The 21,890-nt window shown below is 43.0% G+C and overlaps 1 protein-coding gene across 9 annotated transcripts in view; it reads right to left on the bottom strand.

Moving 5' to 3' along the window:
• Window positions 1–21,890, bottom strand: part of DIXDC1 (DIX domain containing 1) — a 73,583-nt gene that overhangs the window by 6,266 nt on the left and 45,427 nt on the right. For 5 of the 9 annotated variants that reach the window (XM_030333902.1, XM_030333909.2, XM_030333907.2 and 2 more), the window contains 12 exons: window positions 21,161–21,273; window positions 19,525–19,673; window positions 13,672–13,761; window positions 12,460–12,513; window positions 10,866–10,916; window positions 7,716–7,820; window positions 7,239–7,292; window positions 6,628–6,720; window positions 6,477–6,548; window positions 5,598–5,687; window positions 5,113–5,274; window positions 4,533–4,620 (listed from right to left, as the gene is read on the bottom strand). In XM_030333902.1, coding sequence (XP_030189762.1) covers window positions 4,533–4,620; window positions 5,113–5,274; window positions 5,598–5,687; window positions 6,477–6,548; window positions 6,628–6,720; window positions 7,239–7,292; window positions 7,716–7,820; window positions 10,866–10,916; window positions 12,460–12,513; window positions 13,672–13,761; window positions 19,525–19,673; window positions 21,161–21,273 — 1,121 coding nt within the window. The remainder of the gene's footprint in view (window positions 1–4,532; window positions 4,621–5,112; window positions 5,275–5,597; window positions 5,688–6,476; window positions 6,549–6,627; window positions 6,721–7,238; window positions 7,293–7,715; window positions 7,821–10,865; window positions 10,917–12,459; window positions 12,514–13,671; window positions 13,762–19,524; window positions 19,674–21,160; window positions 21,274–21,890) is intronic. The other 4 variants (XM_030333911.2, XM_030333904.2, XM_030333912.1 and 1 more) reach the window with 2 other exon arrangements.

Raw genomic sequence — 21,890 nt, 5'->3', positions numbered from 1 at the left:
ATAAAAATAAAGGTACAAGACCTACCTTATCTCTTGGCTACACAGGATCTATATGTGTGGGTCCCATGGTTTTTAACTCAAATTCCTTGGTCCACATCTTATCTCTACCCTTTGTATAGGTACTTAAGGAAAATTTTTAATTAATAAGTACCTATGATTATGACTTTAATAGGAGAAAAGACTAATTAGAAACTTTTATCATAAGAACGAACAACAATTATTGTTGTATCTTATAATCTACTTAATGTAATTGTTATAATCCTAAAATCTCTCCTGCAATTCCACTTACACATATTTTCTTAACTTATTCTAGGCATTTCAACATCCTTGTCATATCTGAGTCTACTCTCACGTAGACACTGATGGACTCTTAAGAGTGGCTTGCATCTTTCTTGCTTTTGTGGATGTCTCCTAATTTACTACTGAATGTCAGACATCATATGTAAGACAGTAGAGAGTGACTTACAAAATGTTTATGTTTAGAAATGCGCACACTGCTTGTTCCCCAGCCATTAGTAGGGATTGTTAATCTAGACAGGAATTGAGCTGGGATTGGGATTTTTGTTAAGGTTACTTTTGGTGTACCACCATCTTTAAATTCCTCTAGAGTTATGTTTATTTAAAAACAGATTTAAAAAATAAATAAAAATAAAAGGATTCACCCAACTTCTATCCTTTTGTGTCTGACATCATTCACTTAACGTTTTCAAGGTTTATCCATGTTACAACATGTTATCAGTGCTTCATTCCTTTCTGTGGACGGATAATATTCCATTGTCTGCACGTGCCAGACTTTGTTGATCCATTCTTTGAGTAATGAACATTTGGGTTGTTTCTACCTTTTAGCTATTGTGAATAATGCTATGTACAAGTTTTTTTGTTTTTTTTTTTAATTCTTGCCTTTAATTCTTTTGAGTATTGACACCTAGGAATGGAATTGCTGGCTCATACAGTAATTCTATATTTAGGTTTTTGAGGAACCACCAAACTTTTCCACAGCAGCTGTATCATTTTATATCCCCACCAGCAATGCATGAGCATTCCAATTTCTCAACATCCTCAATACTTATTTTCCATTTCTTTAGAACCACCTAGTGAGCGTGAAGTGGTATCTCACTGTAGTTTTGATGTGCATTCCCTAATGACTAATGGTTTTTGGTTTTGTTTTGTTTTTCTTTAAGTTTTTATTTATTTATTTTGAGAGAGAGAAGGAGAGAGAGCAAGAGAGCGCACCCGCCAGCCGAGCCAGGTAGGGGCAGAGATAGAGGGAGAGAGAGAATCCCAAGCAGGTTGCACACCCCAGCACAGAGCTGGATGTAAGGCTCAAACTCATGAACCGGGAGATCATGACCTGAGCTGAAATCAAGCTTAACCGACTGAGCCACCCAGGCACCTCGCCCACCCCCCCCCCACCTCCAGTGACTAATCCTTTTAAGCATCTTTGGATGCTTTGGAGAAATGACTTTAGAGAAGTGACTATTCAAGTCCTTTGCTTATTTGTTACTGAATTTGTCTTTTGTTGTTAAGTTGTAAGAATTTTTTATATATTTTGTATCCTAGACATGATTTTCAAATATTTTCTCCTATTCTCTTTGCCTTTTCACTTTCTTGATAGTGTCCTTTGATGCAAAAAAGTCTTTAATTTTGATGAAGTCTAATTTCCCTATTTTTCCTTTTGTTGCTCATGCTTTTGGTATCTGAGAACCCAAGCTCATGAATATTTTCCGTATGTTTTCTTCTAAGAGTTTTATAGCTTTAGCTCTTATATTTGTATCAATGATCCATTTGTAGTTACTTTTTGTACATGTACTTTATGTACATGGTGTGAGGTAGGGGTCCATCTCTGTTCTTTTGCATGTGGATACCCAGTTGTCCTAGCGCCATTTGTTGAAGAGATTCTTTGCTGGTCAAATGACCACAGATTTAAAGATTTTATGTGAATTCTCAATTCTATTCCACTAGTCTATTGTATCACTGTTTACGTTTGAAATAATTATTATTGTTTTCCCTTAAGAGTGAAAGTTCAGAAAAGAAGTAAATTCAGAGAGAGGATTACTCTTTCAGGAGATTTGGCTGTGATAAAAAAGGAGAAAGAGGGGCGCCTGGGTGGCGCAGTCGGTTAAGCGTCCGACTTCAGCCAGGTCACGATCTCGCGGTCCGTGAGTTCGAGCCCCGCGTCGGGCTCTGGGCTGATGGCTCGGAGCCTGGAGCCTGTTTCCGATCCTGTGTCTCCCTCTCTCTCTGCCCCTCCCCCGTTCATGCTCTGTCTCTCTCTGTCCCAAAAAAAAAAAAAAAAAAAAAAAAAAGGAGAAAGACAGGGTATAGCCAGAGGGGAATACCTGGAAGGTATTTTGAGACAATTAACATTTGCCTTGCACCTCTCACATGCCACACACTACACCAGATTATTTGCATACAATATTTCATTTTATGTGCATCATCCTTAAAGATTTTCTCCAATTCATGAACAAGGAAACTAAAATGCAGTCATGTTAATTTAATACCCTTGCCTGTGGTCACATACCCTGCTGAGAGCCAAAACCGCACCCCAGATCTGTTGGACTTCATACGCCATATTTTTCCCACTCTATAGTTTTGTATCCAGTTTTGGACATGAGTTTTAAGTGCCCTTCTACCTACAGGGAGATACCTAGTTGTCATTCAAAAATATAGCTCTGAAGTTCAGAAAAGGGCTGGAGTTAGAGATTAAAGTTTAAAAATAATCAGCACATAAGAGTATGTAAGCCATGGTAGTGGAAGGGATCACCAAAAGAAAATATGAAAAAGCCGAGGTCTAGACCTCCTATGGATCCCAGGGCACACCAACATTCAACAGTTCGACAGAGAAGAGAAGAGGAGATTGTATCTAGTTCACTAGACAGCACACGCCAAAAGGGCAAGTACCAAGTCTATCTTGTTTCTTCCTGTACCTCCAGCATCTAACATGGTGCTACACAATGGATGCTCGATAAATATTTGTTGAATGCATAATTGGTTGGCACTGAAGTTAAAGAGGAAGAATGTTTACAGAAGGAGACTATTCAAGAATAGCAAATGCTTTTGAGCAGTCAATGGAAGATAAGGTTTGAAAAGTAACCACTTTGATGAGGCAACAAGAAAGTCAACAGTAAGTCAATAAAAAGAACATTAAGTGGATTAAGAGAGTAAAAGTCCAGCTGATGGCTTGAGAGTGAATAGGAAGAAAGGATGGAAAAAGAACAAGTGTAGACTGTTCTTTCAAGGTTTGATGTAGGGGAATAAAAGAAGAAAGTCAGTAGCTAGAGGGCTAGTGAGTTACACACTCACTGTATTTTCCAAGAAGAGACTATTTAGCTTATTTGTGAATACAGAAATTAGATTAACGCCCTGGTTTACGAGCAGCCGGGGATTTATTTGCAGGGGATAAGTACTGCATATACACAAAAGGGTTTTTCCAGGAAGGGAGGAATTTTTTAGACTTAAAAAATAATTTTCAAGTATTTAGACTTGTCTACATTGGGAGTTTATATTAGCCTAAAGAAAGTACTGAAGAGGATAACAATAAAATAAAAAGTCTCTCAAGAAAACAGAAATGACTGTTTCAAAACAATGCTAGCAAAAGAAATTGAAACAGAAATTGAAGAGAAAAGAAGTTAGTACCAAGTAATCTTGGTACTAATATAATTAGATATCTGGAGGCTTAGATGTTATTTTATTTACTCTACAAAAAATATTTTACCTTTCATATTTTTGCAAATATCTTTAAGTGTTTTACTTTAGGTGTTGTTTATTCATCTGGTTTTCAAAACATATACATATATGTGTGTGTGTGTGTGTGTGTGTGTGTGTGTGTGTGTAACATACAAAACTGGTTATGGTCAGCTTTTCACTATTTGGTTTTTGTAGATTATTATTTACTTTTATATTTGGCCTGAATACACTATAAAAGATAATAAAAGGTGAGCTTTATTAAACCAAAAGGTAAGATACACGATAAAAGAAATTACCAGGCAGGTTTCATTACCAACATAATTGAATGAATGAACGGGGAAAGAAATGTAACGACAGGGCTTAGAGCAGGTTAAATTACTTCTTAGGCAGGGCCACTAGATGGCGCAAATCCTTTGTGGGACTTAAACGGAAAGACCAGAGGACCTAGTGTTAAGGAAAATCTCCAAAGAAATTAAACATCTTGCCTCCAGGAAGAACTGGAAATTTCCTATGCTATTTGGGACTGTGTGTTTTTGTTGTTTTACGTTTTTCTTTGTTCAATGTAAATGTTTTGATCGTGTATATTTTCCAAAGAGATTTTAGCCTGAGTCAGTAGCATCTTGCACGTGGCTAAATGGTACTTGGGGTGATGGTAGTGATGATGACGGTATGTGTCTCCAGAGTTCTAGAAGTAACTCGATTCGACTGTATTGGTATAGCAACAACATAAGAGTGAAGTACTACAAGAAAAATTCTGTTCTCAACATGTTAGCAGCAAGAAAAATACTGAATTTCTGATCTAATATGCTACGAGTCCTTACTGAACAATAAGGTGTACTTACTTGAATTAGGGGGCCAGGATTCCCGGTATTCACTACCTGCTTGAGTTCTTGGTAACTTGCCCCGAACCTGAGGAGCCACACAAAAATCCTAAAATGATCAGCAGGAGAATTTATCCAAGAAATTTAAATCATAAAAGTACATCTAAAATATATACTTTCCTACCACATCTTCCACAGTATACCAAATTAGACACATTTAGCCTAATATTAATGATGTACATTTGTAACAGGCTTTCTAGTTTCCAGTGCATTTTCCCACATATTTCCACATCCAGTGCTGAGCTCATTCAGGGGAAAAGGGGAAGGGGAATAAGCAGTAAAGAGAGACCCTGTGGGGTCAAGAACCACCATTCCTTAGACACTTAGGCAATTTCTAGGAGCAAGAGTAATCATGAACTCCCTTCCTGGAGAGTCACACCATGACGAAGAGTCCACTCCACTGAGAGGAAAACCAAAGAAAAAGCAGCCACAAACTCTGACAGGATCAGCGTCTTTAGCCCTGCCTTTATCTCAATTAAACCTGATGAAACTGAGTTCTGTGGGAGCCTGCCTAAGAGAAACACCACAGGAAGAGGATTACCCTTCTGTCTTGTTTCTTCTGGCTCTCCATGGCATGCAGGCGCTCCATAAGGCTGGAGATGCCCTGTTCCAAGCTGTCAATGGTATGGTGCTGAGGATCGTGGCCACTGAAGCTATTGCGCAGGCTTCGGAGGGCATCTCGAACCAGCTGCAGATCGCTGGTCTGTGGGCAGAAAGGAGGTCACACTGACGTGGTGCAGTGCCGTATTCTTAACCGTGTCCCAGCCGCCGGGCTTAGGACGGTAGAGGAGAGAGGCTTCCAGGATAGATCTTTTATTTTCGAGGGAGGAGGTGTGAATTTAAGAAATGTTCCTCCACAGAAGTTTGCCCACTAATTCTTAATTAGGGCTTCACACCTTCACACACCCAACAGATGCAAGACTTAGGGAACTGGGGTACCAAAGGCCTAGTGCGCTGGCAATGGCCAGGCTACTCTTGTGGTTTTAGCTGGAAGTGGAGGTCTGCACTCAAATCCTAAGAACCTACCCCTTTGTGAGTGATGGAAGCAGCTCCTTTTCCTGCCGCTGGAAGGAAAAAACCATTGCTTTGAGAGTTGTGTCTGTTGTAGCTGGTCACCTATAGCAGCAAGAAGACATGATGCTTGCTATAAGGGACACTGCAAACCAAGATGCCCTGTCTTATACTGATTTACATTGATCACTTCCTGACAGTGTATCATGGTATATTTGTTCATGTCTCTCTCAGAATGTAAACCTGGAATGGGCGCAAAGACGTTTTCCCCCTTTTGTTCACTGCTGTAACCCCAGTGCTTGACACTTCGTAGGCAGTGCTGAATGAACAACGAGCAAAATAGTAACCTCATCCCGGAGGGCCCCAAGCTAGCCTCAGCCTGGCCACCGGAAGGCCTGAGAATGGGGTCCAGCACCTCCAGACTTCACTTTAGTGATTAAAAAAAAGAACAGTGACTAATATTTTTTGAGCCTGACTTTGTGCCAGGTGGATCTATCATGACTATCCTTTTTCCAGATGAGTCTTATTCCTAAGGCTCAGAAGCTAAGCAAAGCAAGGTCACACAATGGTAAAAAGAGTGTAAAGCTGGAATTTGAAACCAGATTTTCTTAGTGTGAAACCAGCACTCTTTTTATTTGTTTTAAGTTTTGTTTATTTAAGTAAACTGTACATCCAACATGGGGCCCGAACTCTCGACCCCGAGATCAAGAGTCGCATACCCTTCCGACCGAGCCAGCCAGGCGCCTCTGGAACCTGCCACTCTTAACCCTCTCACCAGACAAACAGCCTCCTAACAAACCAACCTGCAGCCTTGGTTTCAGCCCTGAGTCAGAAAGAGTATCTCCCTCTTTGCCCTTGCAGATGCAGGAGGGGGGACCCTGAGCCGGGGGTTACCTCGTCAGCCTCTCTTTTCATACAGTGAGCCAAAAGGACGTCTTTGTGTTCTAGCTCCCGCTCTAGATCCACCTGCAAATCAGAAACTAAATCAGAAAAGGATTTTCTCAGGCAGAAGGGGAAGGAAGCCAGTGGCTGACTGTGTCCCCACCTGCTGGTAACTGGCCTCAGAGAGTTTCCGGAGTGCGTCTTCCAACTTAGCCTGGTGCTGCTGAAGGAGGCGCTCCTTCTGCCCCAGCTCTTTCTGCAATAGAGACAGAGCTTGCAGATGTGTGGCAAAGCCAAGGATGCCCAACAGTTCACTGTTGGCCACGCAAGTTCACTTGAGCAAAGTCGAGCCTCAGGGGGAGGAGTCTTTCCCCCCAAGCTACACAGAAGACATCGCACACCGTAGTAATCTTACCCAGTGCAAAGGCTTCTTGGAAAAGTAAGGAGGAAGGAAACTACCATCTGTAGGAGGACCACTACGTGCCATCCGTGCTAGTTAGGCATAAAGGTGAAGACTGAAGTTTGCAGACAACTAGCTCTGGACTCCTCTTAGACATGCTATCTATTCTTCAGGGTGACTGAATCAAAGGAACACAGAAGATTTCCTTGCTATCTACTCCTCAGGGTGACTGAATCAAAGGAACACAGAAGATTTCCTTGCGAAAAAGCAACAATGAGAACACAGTACTTAAGAACTCTTTGAACAACAGCCAACAGTAGGCTGTTCATAAAAGGTCTAATGGAAATCATTTCCAAACTCATAAACGTTCTTACTTTATAGTCTCCCAAGAGCCGGTTCCTCTCATCAAGCTTCCTCTGCAGATCCACCTGCAAGAAGGAAAAGAATTAACTGGCACAGAGATATGGTCTACCAACCCCAGTAGGAAACCAGCTACTTAGTAACCAGAGTGGATGTGGCAATTAGAGTACACAGCACAGAGAGGGCAAGGTTATGGTAAAAACACACAGCTGCTCTCCGTGTCTTGAGTGAGATAATCAAATTCTCAAACCACAATTTAGCCTCTCAGTGTCCTCAAAGTTGAAAGGCTCAAGGCCAATGTAGTATGGGCTTTCAGCCAGGAACAGAGATGAGTCTGACAGGAAATAAAAATAATTGCAGACACTGAGGGCAGGCATCCCAGAAATAAGATAAGAGAGATTAATTAGGATGGCAGATGTAATAAGACTTCATGCAGTATCCGATTTTGCTACTGGGGCTCAGTGAGGTCAGAGTTCATTCATTTAATTTACATTCTGGTTGTGTAGCTCGTCTTTGTCCATATTTGCCCTCAGCAGTTCCTGTTTGAGCTGAAGAACAGATGTGTCCTGCTGAGTCAGCCTCTGCTGCAAGGCATCCTGGGGGAAAAGAGCACACTCACTATTACTGTGGTCCCAATTAGTCAGTCAGCCATTTGTCACTCTAAGCTTTAACCCCCTGACTGCATATCCAGCATTAATTCTGGAAAACTAGGAGACAAAAAGAGGGGTCTTGCTACCAGGAGATGAAGAGGAATTTTTCTGTCCCCTCCCGGGATGCTAGCAACCACTGTCTTACCTAGCTGAAGAAAACCTGATTTTTCCTCCACCCATTACTCACCCCTACCCGCCACTGCAATCCTGACAGCATGCTGTCCTAGAGAATCAGTGGCCTCTGGGATCAGATAGATCTAGATTCAAATTTCAAGTCCACCACCTTCACGACAGTGACCATGGACAATGCCTTCTCCTTCCTTCCACCCTGGCTTTCAAATCCATTTCTTGGGCACATAACTACTAAGGAGCTCTTTTCCTTCTTTGCCATCCCCTAGAGGGCTGGGCCCTACTGCCGCCTCCTACCCTATTCATATGGCACCCCTGGAATCACTCCCACCTTGCCTTCCAGAGCCCTGCTCCCATTGCCTTCCAATTCCTAGTGTGGACTGGGATTGGGATTATATTTCCATGCTCAGAACTATCACTGGGACTGATGGTTTCTCTTCCCAGTGTCCTACAATCTTACCAGCTTTAGGGTGTCTTTCTCTCAACTTGGACCCTCTTGTTTCCTACCAAGCCTAAGAAAAGGTTGGTTGTACACACTTAAAAGGGTCAGCAAGAGGGGCGCCTGGGTGGCGCAGTCGGTTAAGCGTCCGACTTCAGCCAGGTCACGATCTCGCGGTCCGTGAGTTCGAGCCCCGCGTCGGGCTCTGGGCTGATGGCTCGGAGCCTGGAGCCTGTTTCCGATTCTGTGTCTCCCTCTCTCTCTGCCCCTCCCCCGTTCATGCTCTGTCTCTCTCTGTCCCAAAAAAAATAAACGTTGAAAAAAAAAAAAAAATTAAAAAAAAAAAAAAAAGGGTCAGCAAGAACACATTTCTCCAACCATCATGACTTCAGATGGAACTAATGCACTGCAGTGTATTTACCCTGACTTTTCTCTCTTTACAGACTGCAAAGAAATGGTGCAGGCTCTGGAGAATGTGAGAGCCCATTCTTTTTTCTTTTTTTTTAAATTACAAAAAAATTTTTTTTATTTTTGAGACACACACACACACACACACACACACACACACACACACACACACAGAGAAAGAGCTGGGGAGGGGCAGAGAGAGAGAGAGAGTCTGTAGAGTCTGAAGCAGGCTCCAGGCTCTGAGCTGTCAGCACAGAGCCCAACGCGGGGCTTGAATCCACGAACCATGAGATCATGACCTGAGCCCAAGTTGGATGCTTAACCTACAGAGCCACCCAGGTACCCCGTGAGAGCCCCTTAACTGTGCTGTCAGCCATGAAAGTACATGGCAAAGGTAGTCCCAGATGCCCCGGGCATCAGCAGTTCAGAGGAACATTTCCCAAAGTGTGCTCTATGGGATGTTAGTACATGCTGCAGGGGAGAAAAGGCACTTCTGTGGTTAAGAATTCCAAACTCTTGGGGCAGCTGGGTGGCTCGGTTGGTTAATCATCCAACTTCGGCTCAGGTCATGATCTCATGGTTTGTGAGTATGAGCCCTGCAGTGGGCTCTGCACTGACAGTGCAGAGCCTGCTTGGGATTCTCTCTCTCCCTCTCTCTATCCCTCCCCAGCTTATCTCTCTCTCTCTCTCAAAATAAATACATAAACTTAAAAAAAAAAAAAGAATTCCAAACTCTTTTTACTCCAACCTTTTTATGACAGATTTTCTCAGGTCCTTTAATAGGCTGTTATTCACTGGGACTCTTCAAGCCTACAGGGCATTTCTCAAACTTATTTAAGCACAGAACACATTTTTCTGAAGTATCTCAAAGGACTAAGGCTACAAAACATACTCTGACAAATGCAGCTGAGTTGCACTCTAGCCCAGCCTATGGATGGGAGTGTAGGGACGAGGGGAAAAGCAGCAGCTTAAGAACATCCTTTTCTACTTCTAGGTGTTTCTTCAATAGGCACACTCCCACTGGGGTGAAACAACACCTATTCAAGACTGTTAGCTAGAGCACTGTTTGTATCACCAAAGACTGGAAATAACCTAAAAGACCAACAACAGGAACTGACTAAATTATCATATATACATACACTGGCATACTAAGTGGCCATGAAAGACTTAGGAAGGTCTTTACGTACTAAAACAGAATGATCTCCAAGGTACGCTGCTAGATGGAAAAAGAGCAACGTTTCAAGCTGTATGTATGTATTGTATACTGTTATGGGGGGGGGTTATATACATACATATTTATTGATAACTGGTAAGTTACCTCCAGGAAAGAGAACTAGGTGACTGGGGCAGACAGGGCTGGAAGACAGACTTTCCAAGGATTATCCTTTTATACCTTCCTCACTTTAAACCATGTCATAGTATTAACTATTCAATGGGGTGCCTGGGCAGCTTTAGTAGGTTAAATGTCCGACCTCGGCTTAGGTCATGATCTCACGGTTCGTGGTCAAGCCCCACACTGGGCTCTGTGCTGACAGCTCGGAGCCTGGAACCTGCTTCGGATTCTGTGTCTCCCTCCCTTTCTGCCCCTCCCCTGCTCACGCACCTCCCTGCTCGTGAATGTGCACTCTATCAAAAAATAAACATTAAAAAAATTTTAAATATAGTATTTACTATTCAAAAATGAAGTAAGTTAAATTTTTAAGAAGACAGTTTTCTTTAGAATGGAAGAAAACTGTAAAAACTGATTGTTTTTACATATAAAACTACCAGGGTGGCACAGCACCATGGGTCCTGACTACCAGAAATAAGCCTCAACAAAACAAAGGTATTTTCCTCAACATTTCACTTCCCATCCACAAAGCACTTGGCCTTACTAATACCCCACAGCCCGTTAAAGGCTCCAGCAAATGTATATAAGGCCATAGGACCCAACTACCCTCCTACTACCTACTCTCAGCAGTACACAACTTTACCAGGTAGAGTTTATTTAAAGAGTGAAATGTCTTCCTTTTTACCTTTATCCCCTGTAAGTTTCTGGCTTCTTGTTTGCATTTCAGCAGCTCCTTCTGCAAACCAAATATAGTTAGATCAGATGGTAGCATCTGGGTTGCTTCAGAAGCATTAGCTCATTCTGTCAGTAAGAACACAAAACTCAGATAACCAGTCCACAAAAAATTAAGCCTCTACTGAAGCAGAAAGCAGGTCTGCTCCAGTCAGTAGTAAAGGCTGACTCATAGAGACAAGAAGGAGACCTATTCCATTCTTCCCTGAGGTACCCAGGCTCAAATGCAGGTCGAGGAGAGTCCTCCAAGAGAGAAGACACCGTCCATTCCCATAGGCTCTCATTCCTACAGTTAGCACTCTTCACTGTCAGGCAAACTTCATCATAACAACCTAAATCCCCCTTACTGACCTATACAATCATATCTTAACATGCCTGCCCCCAATGTCATTTGTTCAGCAAAGGGTCAGAGTGCTTCTGATTCCCCAAGTAGGCATTATTCTTTGTAAACTCAACAAAAACACATTTAGCCCAATGATGAAATACTAATTATCCCTCCCTTATAATAGATTAGATGTATGTACATAATTGTCACTAGGAAAGAGATTTTAGGAGAGGAATACCTAGAACTGAGACCCTACCCTCTTCTTTTCCTATTGCATCACATCAAGAGTTTGGAATTAACATATCTAAAATGGGGATTCGTAACATGTGCTCCACAGATGGGCTTCAAAGTTACTCTATTAAAAATTCAAGTCAGCAAGTATGTGTGTATGCACTCATACATATTCCTGGGGAGAGGGTTCATGGCTTTACTCATATACCTAGAACACCAACAAATTAAAAACCCACTGAACTAAAAGCATTCTGGGAAGACATCATTATAAAAAACCATACTAGACTATAGTTAATAATACTGTATGGTGTAGTTGAAAGTTGATTAAGAGAGTAAATGTTAAAAGTTCTCACTGAAAGAAGAAAATGTGTACCTGTGTGGTGATGGATGTTAACTGGACTTATACTGGTGATCATTTCATAATATATACATATATCAAATTAATGTTATACACCCGAATCTAATGTAATGTTGTATGTCAACTATAAAAAAAAAAGACCGTACTAATATTAGATCCGTTTTTAGTTAAAAAAGAAAAATTACGGGGCACTTGGGTGGCTCAACTGGTTAAGCATCAGACTTTGGCTCAACTCATGATCTGAAGGTTTGTGAGTTCAAGCCTCACGTCGGGCTCTGCACAGACAGCACAGAGTCTGCTTGGGATTGTCAGTCACCCTCTCTCTCTGTCCCTCCGCCCTCCACTCTCTCCCCCCAAAAAAATTTTTTTTAAAAAAGAAAAAGTATGAAGCATTTAAAACATAAAAAGTAGAACCAATGACACAGATACCTATCATGATCACCAACACTGAAGAGACAGTACCTTTTTGCCATATTTAGGACATATCTCTCTCTTTCAATGAAAGGCATAAAACAGACACAGCTGACGTCCCAAGTCTGCATCCCTTCCCCTATACCCATTACTGTTCCAACAGTGCTGTATAATATTCCCATAATTTTTTTCAAAGAGTAAAATGCACATGTTCTGACATACCTTTAGGTCCTGATTCTCCTCCATACTCTGATCCAGACGACTTTGGATTATAATCTGAATAGAAGGCAAAAAGAGATGACTATGTAGCTATGTTGTGAAATTCAGAGGTCATTTATTCAACAGATATGTCCTGAGCACCTTTCCAGGGCTAGCCCAGTACTATGAACACAGAGGACAGGAAGCAGTCCCTCCCCCTCTAATGGAAGTATGTACACATGCAGTACAAGTAGTGACTACGGGTGAAGTTTACCCACGTGTGTGTGTGTGTGTGTACTGGGCACAGGGCATCAGAGAAAAGGCAAAAGTATGACAAAATGAAGTTTGCCTTATAGGTAAGTTATGGCTGCTGTTTTGCAGAAAATGAGTTAGAGGAACACAGGAGAGGAATGAGGAAACCAACTGGAACGCTGCTAGAATCCAGGATTGGGGCCTGAGTTAAGGTAGGGGCTGTGATAATAGAGAGAAGTAGACAGAAATATATAGCAAGTGAACTGACAGAACCTGGTGACTGACTAGGTACAGACAGAAGGGCCAAAAGGATTCAAGGATGATATTGAGATGTCTGCTTTGGGTATCTGGGTGGGTGGATAATGATAGACAGAATCCAAAGGGGCAAGGAGTTTTGGTGGTGGGGAGAGAAAAGCTGTTTAATTTAGGACTCTGAACTGAAATGCTTATGGGACACAGAAGTGGAGATAATCAGCAGGTAGTTAGATGCTGCACATACAAATCCCCAACTCCGTAGAGAGCACTGAGCCAGAGATAAATACTTGAGAAGCAACATCTGAGTCAAGCAGGAAGTGAGTGCTGCCATGGAGGCAGGTAACACTGCCCAGGTCGATGTCTAAGACAGAAGGCGGTCACCAGTGGAACTCTGAGGGGCACCAACATTTCAGGCATAGGCAGAGAAAGAGAAGCTTCAAAGGGAACCTGAATGTAAACGCTGTGAGGGTAGGGTCTTAGGTCTGCTTTGAGATCACCGTATCTCTAGCACCTCAAAACAGTAGCTGGCACTCAATAAATATTTGTGGATGAGGGATGGAGGAAAGATGGAACAAAGAGTAGTTGAGAAACTTATGAGGAAAACCAGGAGAGCTGGAGTCAGGGAAGAGAGCATTTCAAGACGGTATGGACAACAGAGTCAAAGGCTAAACGAAAATCAAATACATAAAGCAGATTATCTGTGGTCCAGTCACAAGAGAAAGAGCTCACCAGTTGTTCCTCAGGATTGACTCCCGGTTCACAGAGGGCCAAGGGCCTGTCCTGTTCATCTTCAGGTAAGGATCCATTGAGCAGTAAGGCCTGAATAACCACAAAAGTAGAAAGAAACCAGACTTGCATCAGATGAATGAGTGCAGGGTTGAGCTTGGTAAGCTTATCCCAAATTGAAATCACAACTGGGCTTCCTCTAGTGACCTCCTTGGTAATTTTAGGTCCTTAGATACCTCCTATTGCTCATTTTGGAACTATGGAGAGTTCCTTTTGTCAGTCCCATGCTTAGGCCTCTTTCATCTCTCTGGATGCACCTGGATCCTCTGCTCCTTGGTCCTAGTAAATCCTCAAAAATCTAGAACTTCCCTCTCAGAAGTTACATTTCAAACCACAGCTGCTCCAACTGAATTCTACCAGCTGAAAAGTGAACTAAAAGTAGTGTTGAATTATCCCAGTTTAGAAAGTTTATTATAGGGGCATCCGGGTGGCTCAGTCAGTTAAGCATCCAACTCTTAATCTCCGCTCTGGTCAAGATCTCACAGTTCGTGAGTTTGGGCCCCACGTCGGGCTCTAAGCTGAGAGCACAGAACCTGCTTGGGATTCTGTCTCTCCCTCTCTTTCTGCCCCTCTCTCTCAAAATAAATAATCAAATTTTTTTTAAAAAAAGGAAAACTTTATTATAATGAATTACTTAAAATACATTTAGGTATGTGACTCTTGATGTCAAGGTTGTGCGTTCAAGCCCCACACTGGGTATAGAGATTACTTACAAAAAAAAATCTTAATAAAACATTTACAGCACTGACTTGGGTTTGTTTGATTTTTTTGTTTGTTTTAATAATTGTGCATTTTTACTCCCTAGGGCAACCTGTATAGAACAAAAATGAAATCATTTACAGAGAGATGTCCTCATTCATTTCCACTCCCCACACCAGGCTTTGTTTTCATTAGAATATGAAGGAAGGGCAGATTTACCCTAAAGCTAAGGAACCTCAAACCCCAGGGCCCCCCCATATGCACTGCCCCTCCAAAACCCTATATTTAATATTGTACAGTTGAATTTGAATGACAAGAGTCTGAACTGCCTGGGTCCACTTATATGCAGATTTTTTTATACATAGTACAGTACTGCAAATATATTTTCTCCACCTTATGATTTTTTTAAAAGTTTTTATTTAAATTCTAGTTAGTTAACATACAGCATAACATTGGTTTCAGAAGTAGAATTTAAATTTTTTTTTAATGTTTATTTTTAAGAGAGAGACAGACAGACAAAGCACAAGTGGGGCAGGGGCAGAGAGAGAGGGAGACACAGAATCCAAAGCAGGCTCCAGGCTCTGAGCTGTCAGCACAGAGCCCGATGCGGGGCTCGAACTCACGAACCGTGAGATCATGACCAGAGCCAAAGTCGGACGCCCAACCGACTGAGCCACCCAGGTGCCCCTGGTTTTAGGAGAATTTAATGATTCATCACTTACATACAACACCCAGTGCTCATTACAAGTGCCCTCTTTAATGCCCATTGCCTACCCACCTCCCCTCCATCAACCGTATATGGTATCCATCATTTAAGTCTCTTCTGGTTTGCCTACCTCTCTTTCCCCCCCTTTCCCTTATGTTCATCTGTTTTGTTTTTTAAATTCCACATTATGAGTGAAATCATATGGTATTTGTCTCTGCCTGACTTGTTTCGTGTAGCATAATCTACTCTACTCCATCCACGTTGTGGATGGCAACATGAAGTGTTGCAAATGGCAACATTTCATTCTTTTTCTTTTCTTTTTTTTTAATTAGACAAGGTTAAACCAAATGTGGACCATTTTTAGTTTTTTTTTTTTTTTAATGTTTATTTATTTTTGAGAGAGAGAGACAAAGTGTGAGCAGGGGAGGGGCGGAGAGAGGGAGACACAGGATCCGAAGCAGGCTCCAGGCTCTGAATTGTCAGCACAAAGCCTGATGTGGGGCTCAAACTCACAAACCATGAGATCATTACCTGAGCCGAAGTCGGATGCTTACCTGACTGAGTCACCCAGATGCCCCAATATTTCATTCTTTTTGATGGCTCAGTAATATTCCATTGTATGTGTGTATATACATGTATACATACCACATCTTCTTTATCTGTTCATCAGTCGATGGATATTTGGACTGTCATAATTTGGCTATTGTTGATAATGCTGCTATAAACGTTGGGGTGCATGTGTCCCTTCAAATCAGCACTTTTGTATCACTTGGGTGAATAAATGCCTAGTAGTACAATTGCCAGGTCATAGGGTAGTTCTATTTTCAACTTTTTCAGGAACCTCCATACTGTTTTCCAGAGTGGCTGCACCAGCTTGCATTCCCACCAACAATGTAAAAGGGTTCCCCTTCCTCTGCATCCTCACCAACACCTGTTGTTTCCTGTGTTGCTAATTTTACCCATTCTGACAGGTATGAGGTGGTATCTCGTTGTGGTTTTAATTTGTATTTCCCTGATGATGAGTGATGGGGAGCATCTTTTCATGCGTCTGTTGGCCACCTATGATGTATGTCTTCCTTGGAGAAATATCTATTCATGTCTTCCACCTGTTTCTTAACCTGATTATTTGGTTTTTTCCTTATGATTTTCTTTTCTCTAACTTACTTTATTGTAAGAACACAGTATATAATACAGATAACATTCAAAATATGTATTAACCAAATATTTATTAGTAAAGCTTATGTGATGAGGGAGCCACAGGCAAGCTGAGGGCAAGGCGCAAGCTAACGCCCCGCAAAGACCCCATCCCCACCCTCCACCCAGGTGGCACATGTGTGATATTCCTCAGGCACTCCTGGGTGCCCAAGAACAAAGGAAAGGAAAAACCAAATAACTGATAGAGATCACAGTCGTGTAGGACAGGAGTCTCCATCAGTTTATAAATGTCTTAGTAAAATTATAAGAAAAAGGCAAGTGTGGGGTGCCTGGGTGGCTCAGTTGGTTAAGTGTCCAACTTCGGTTCAGGTCATGATCTCACGGTTCATGAGTTCGAGCCCCACATCACACTCCATGCTAATAGCACGGAATCTGCTTGGGATTTTCTCTCTCTCTCTCTCTCCCCCTCTCTGCTCCTGTGCTCTTTCTCTCTCAAAATAAATAAACTTAAAAAAAAATTTTTTTTTTAAAGGAAAAGGCAACCTTATCATTAGCCTAATGTCCAGAAATCTATAGACTCAGTTTCCTGGAGCCCCAACATTACCCATCCCTCCACAGTGATGTGGGGAACAAAGGCAAGAAGGGAATGGCAGGTAAAATTAAGTTTCCTTATAACCTGCAGCCCAGTGACAAATACTTGAGATAGGCTGAGTAGAACGTTTCTCCAGGAACTCCCTCCTGTCTTAATGTTAATGCCTTAGTAGAGGGAAAAACAACCTTAGCTTGACAATAGTTAGGCCTCCAGTATCTTAAGAGTCTTCTTGGGGAACCTGGGTGGCTCAGTCAGTTAAGCGTCTGACTTAGGCTCAAGTCATGATCTCACGGTTCGTGAGTTCCAGCCCCGCATTGGGCTCTGTGCGGACAGCTCAGAGCCTGAAGCCTGCTTCAGATTTTGTGTCTCCCTCTCTCTTTGTCCTTCCCCTGCTTGTGCACGTGTGCTCTCTCTCTCTCTCTCTCTCTCTCTCTCTCTCTCTCTCTCCCTACAACGCGCACACGCACACACCCTTTTTCCTTTACCTCCTCAAACTCCAGTGTGTAATCAATCACTACTCACAACCCCAGTGCAGCTCTTTCTGCTCAGTGGCTCTGTCCCCGTGCTTTAATAAAATCACCTTTTGCTCCATAGATGTTTCAAAAATTCTTGGCCATCAGCTCTGGACTCCCCCCTGCCCCACACTCCAAAAATGCATCATTATGATCAACAGTCAGCTATTAGTAATTACGTTTTAGGGGAGTCAAAAGTTACATGCAGATTTGCGACTGTGCAGGGCATGGGTGCCCCTCCGCCCCACCCCTGAGTTGTTCAAAGAGAATTGTACTCATAGTCTGTAATCTAATTTTTAAAGAAGTCCCCCAAACTGTATTCTTTAGCACTCACAGAACTTGGAACTACCTATGCAGGTAGGTAATTTGATACCTGTCAGCTTAGTGAAAGATTTAAGAATGTGTCCCCATTTTATATTTCAATTCTGTCTCTATTCAATCCAAAGAGTTACAGAGGTTAAGTCCTGTTTCAATAAACAGAACACAAATTGCATCACAAATGCTGGGATATAAAAACTGTTTGAAATCCAGCCACTGGTTGGTCTACCAAGCACTAACTAATAATAAGATTTTATTTAATAAATCAAACGAGTTCGGTTATCCCCCGGAGCGTGGCCAGAGGTATAAGAAGACAAGTTTAAGAAGCCACAGGGCTGCAGGGAGTGAAGGGAGAGCAACATCACAGAAATACTAACTCCCATGGCCACGTATTCAGCAGGCTCTAACTGAGGCACACAGTGAGTCAGAAATCCTGGACGTGGCTTAGCATGCAACCTGCTTATCAATGAAAGAGTTAAGAAGCCTAGTGGATGCTGTAAGCCCCATTGTACTCTATTAATGGAACTGAATTCTCATTGTGATCATGTGGCTGTGAATGAAACAACTCTGTTTGCAGGGAATATTGGGATGCTGACTTTCTGCCTGTCGAATCTCTTCTTTTTCTGTCCAACCTGCCATCGGATTTCTCCCAGACTGAAAAATGCAAACCAAACTGAAAGCCAAACTGATGGATATCTATGTTCATATCATGCAAATTATCCTGGGAAAGACCCACTTGGGCATAATCCCAAAGTTAGCACACACAAAAAAATTCCATTAATTAAACCAGCCCTTAATGGAGTGGCAGATAAGGGATCTCAAATGCAAACATTTAAAAAATAACAAAGCAAATGGGGAAAAATCAACAACTCTCCTTGGGAATGTTTAGGCAGGAAGCATTCCTCCAGCCCTCCTCAGCTCCTGGGGCATACATTATGCAAACTGTTTCACCGGGCACCAATCTCCTTTTTTCTTTAGGAACCCTTTGTACCCCATGGCTGGCTACTGGGAGCACGCCCTCCACCGCCTGCCGGCTGCCAGAGCCACTCACATAATGTGGCCTTTGTTTACGTATCCATAAATATTTGACAATTCAGAAGCGGTGCAGTTCCCAGCACAAACAGAAAGGAATATTCCTAGGCAATTTCAGGGTCACCAGCACACTACAAGGGCTCCCCAACACAGGGACAGACGCACAAAGAAAGAGGATCGGGGGTCATTCAGGGTAGGAACTAAGTCAAGTGGGTCAGTGGGCCTCTGGGAGAGAACTGCCGAGCTGGCAAGAAGGTATAGAAAAGACTGAAGGGCTTTGTTGCTCGAGGAAAACCTCCGTTACCTGATCATTATGGCTCGGCACCCGCTTGCACATGCTTTAGGAGGGAGTTAAATCCCTTATCTAGACTCAAAGGGAGACCTGTGGTATTACTGGCTTACACTCTTCCTGCTGGAGAATTCCTAGGGAAAAATTTCTGACTGTTCACAGTGCCATTCTTGGGTGAAGCCGGCAACTGCAGGTCTGTAGCTGCGGACAGGGGAGAAACCCACCTGCCGGCAGAAAGCGAGAAAGAGGGTTTGGTAGGGGTCCATGATGGCCCCCATGCCTGCAGAAATCCCAACAGCCGTGCATCCGTACAGCCCATTTAGGAGTCCTCATACCCGAGGAATGTTCCGCTCTTTGAGTACTTCTCCTTCTGTCTGAACTCCCCATTCAACCCTGACCTCATGCAAAACGGAGTCACTGTATTTTCAGTGGACACTGGTGACTTAAATAATCAACTGTCACACCAAGGATAAACCATGCAGGAAAGAGCTACCTGTAATCCTGATATCATTTTCTTTGCTTCCTCCATTTCTTTTTCTAAATGTTCTTGTTGTTCCAGCAGCTGTTCTTCCCATGAGGTCTCCAGACAGGTCCCGGGGCTGCCTGGTCGCCAGTCTCGGGAAAACGGAGAGTCTGTCTCCTCTACAAAATGAGAGGGGGGCGTATAGTTCATGTTGGAGCAAACGGTTGCCGGCAGAAAGCGTTCACAGCCTCTGCGCTCACAGGTCTGGGTCACTGGCCTTCTGAACCTGTCCTCACTGCACAGACTGGACTCTCCGCTAGGTGGGGCTGTGAGACATGAAGAACCCACTGTTCCCTCAGACTCCAGGCTGGGCCGGCTGGAGGCATCACTTATTCTGCTGGGGAAACTGGTCCCCTTCAGAACCTTTAAGAAGTAACAAGACGCCCTCCTTGGGAGTCTTGGTATGGGACACATAGACCCTACTCTTAATTCTCTACAACTGACATCCCAAAGCTGGATTCTGCCAGGTACAAAGACAGGAGCTTTGGAAAACCAAATTCCTGTTGGCTGTTGTGGAGCTTCAGGGGGGAGACTTCAATTTAATATTCCTTGGACCCTTCCCTCGTACCTGAGCCCCTTTCACAAACAACACTGTGTGAGTCACACAGGAAACAAACCAGTGAAAACACACTTGCATAAATTGTTCAATCTTGCTCCCTGGTTTTGTTTTATTTTCCTATGTTTATGGTCTCTTTTCGCTGGTTTCTGTTTCATCCCATCTAATTGTGTGCACACCATTAAAAATGCATTATGGAATACCGAAGGGTATAAACTCTGAGTAAATGTCTTCATTTGTCGGTGTGAATGTAATTAGCTAATTCCTCTGGGTTGCTGTGAAGACTGAATGAGGTAACTTGTGTGCAGGACTCCGTGGTGCCTGACCCAGAGCAGTCACTCGGTAAATGCTCTCCCTCCCCAAGGTCCCAGGAGTTTCCAAGTCAAAAACATGACTGACTCTTTGGTGCTAATGCCAGGGATAGTGGGAGGGATTTAACTCGTTTTCTTCTGAGGGCTTCAGTTTTATTACAACCCTTAGAGATGAATAAAACTCTATTGAAATCACATGCTTTGCTGCCTCCTTCCTTCCCTCTATGTTTATGTAAGAAAAAGGAGAGCAACTGAGATGTAAGGAGAAGTCTAAACAAAGGGATCCCTTTGTGGTCCTTTCTGTAGTCCAAAAGCCGGATGTAGACCTGCTTTTTAGCCTCCCACAGATACCTCTGCCCATATTATATGCTCCTGGTTCAAACTTAAGTCAAAGGGTTACTGCAATTATTTCCATAACACAGGAATAATAAAAACTGTTTACTTGAATGAGGCTTCAGACTGCCCCACAGTCGTTTCCTAATTCATAGGCAGCCAGCAGAGGAAAGGCCTATCTCCCCTGCTGTAAGATTCTGGACAGCTGTGACATCAGAAGTGACATTCTGCAAGAGGATAACCACATTCACTGGCTCAAAGACATCAGAGCCCTCTAGAGCTAACCTAGCATGCATGGACTTTGGGGAGGGAGAAGGCCAGGAAGTTTATAGGTAGATAGGATCCCCCAAGCCTTCAAGGCAAGGGCTGTGGCTTGAGCCAACCCAGGCACGCTGACAGACAGTACCTGTTCTGTTCTCTATCCCTTCAGAGGGAATAATCACAAAATCTGCCTTCTCCTCCGACTGGGTTATAATGGACTCGCTCTTTGCGCTGTGGATAGGACTGGGTGAAGTCAGGCTGTGATTGAAGGAAAAGGAAGAGAAATGATTACTGTGAACAGCGGTCTGGAAGCCAACTTTCATAATTTATCCCAGAGACATGTTCTTACTCATCTTCCTCCTAGTGCCTAACACAGTCCCCAGCCCACAGTATGAATGGACATTTGTTGAATGAGTGCAGGATGAACTTACTGAAGGAATGAAATGAATGTTGAATGAATGAATGACCCAGTCCTAGGAAGTCTTTGCCACAGCAAGGCTGCCTCAAAGCCCAATTCATAAAGAAGAGATTTACTGGAAGGACGGATAACGTAGCATCTTAAAGAACCCCCAAGGTTTGTTTTGTTTTTTGTTTTTTGTTACTTACCATCACCTCCGTCCCTGGGCCCAGGTTCAAAGACTGACGTTAACGTGTGTCTTAGTAGTTTTGGGAGCTGGAAGGAAAAATCTACTTCCAATCCATTGGTGTCCCACAGACACAAGCATCACCAGCAGAGTAACATGGCAGATCAGCCCTAGGCTGATCCCGAAGGAGGGGGCAATGCTGAGGGTGATTCAGGGGGAGAAAAGGCCAGAGTGTGGACAGTGCGGGGCTGGGCAAAGGGGCAGTGATACATCAACAAGGATGGGACGTGA

Source organism: Lynx canadensis, chromosome D1, assembly GCF_007474595.2.
Source record: "Lynx canadensis isolate LIC74 chromosome D1, mLynCan4.pri.v2, whole genome shotgun sequence".
NCBI lineage: Eukaryota > Metazoa > Chordata > Mammalia > Carnivora > Felidae > Lynx > Lynx canadensis.
Note: the sequence above shows the minus strand (reverse complement) of the source record. Positions and strands in the feature narration are given on the sequence as shown.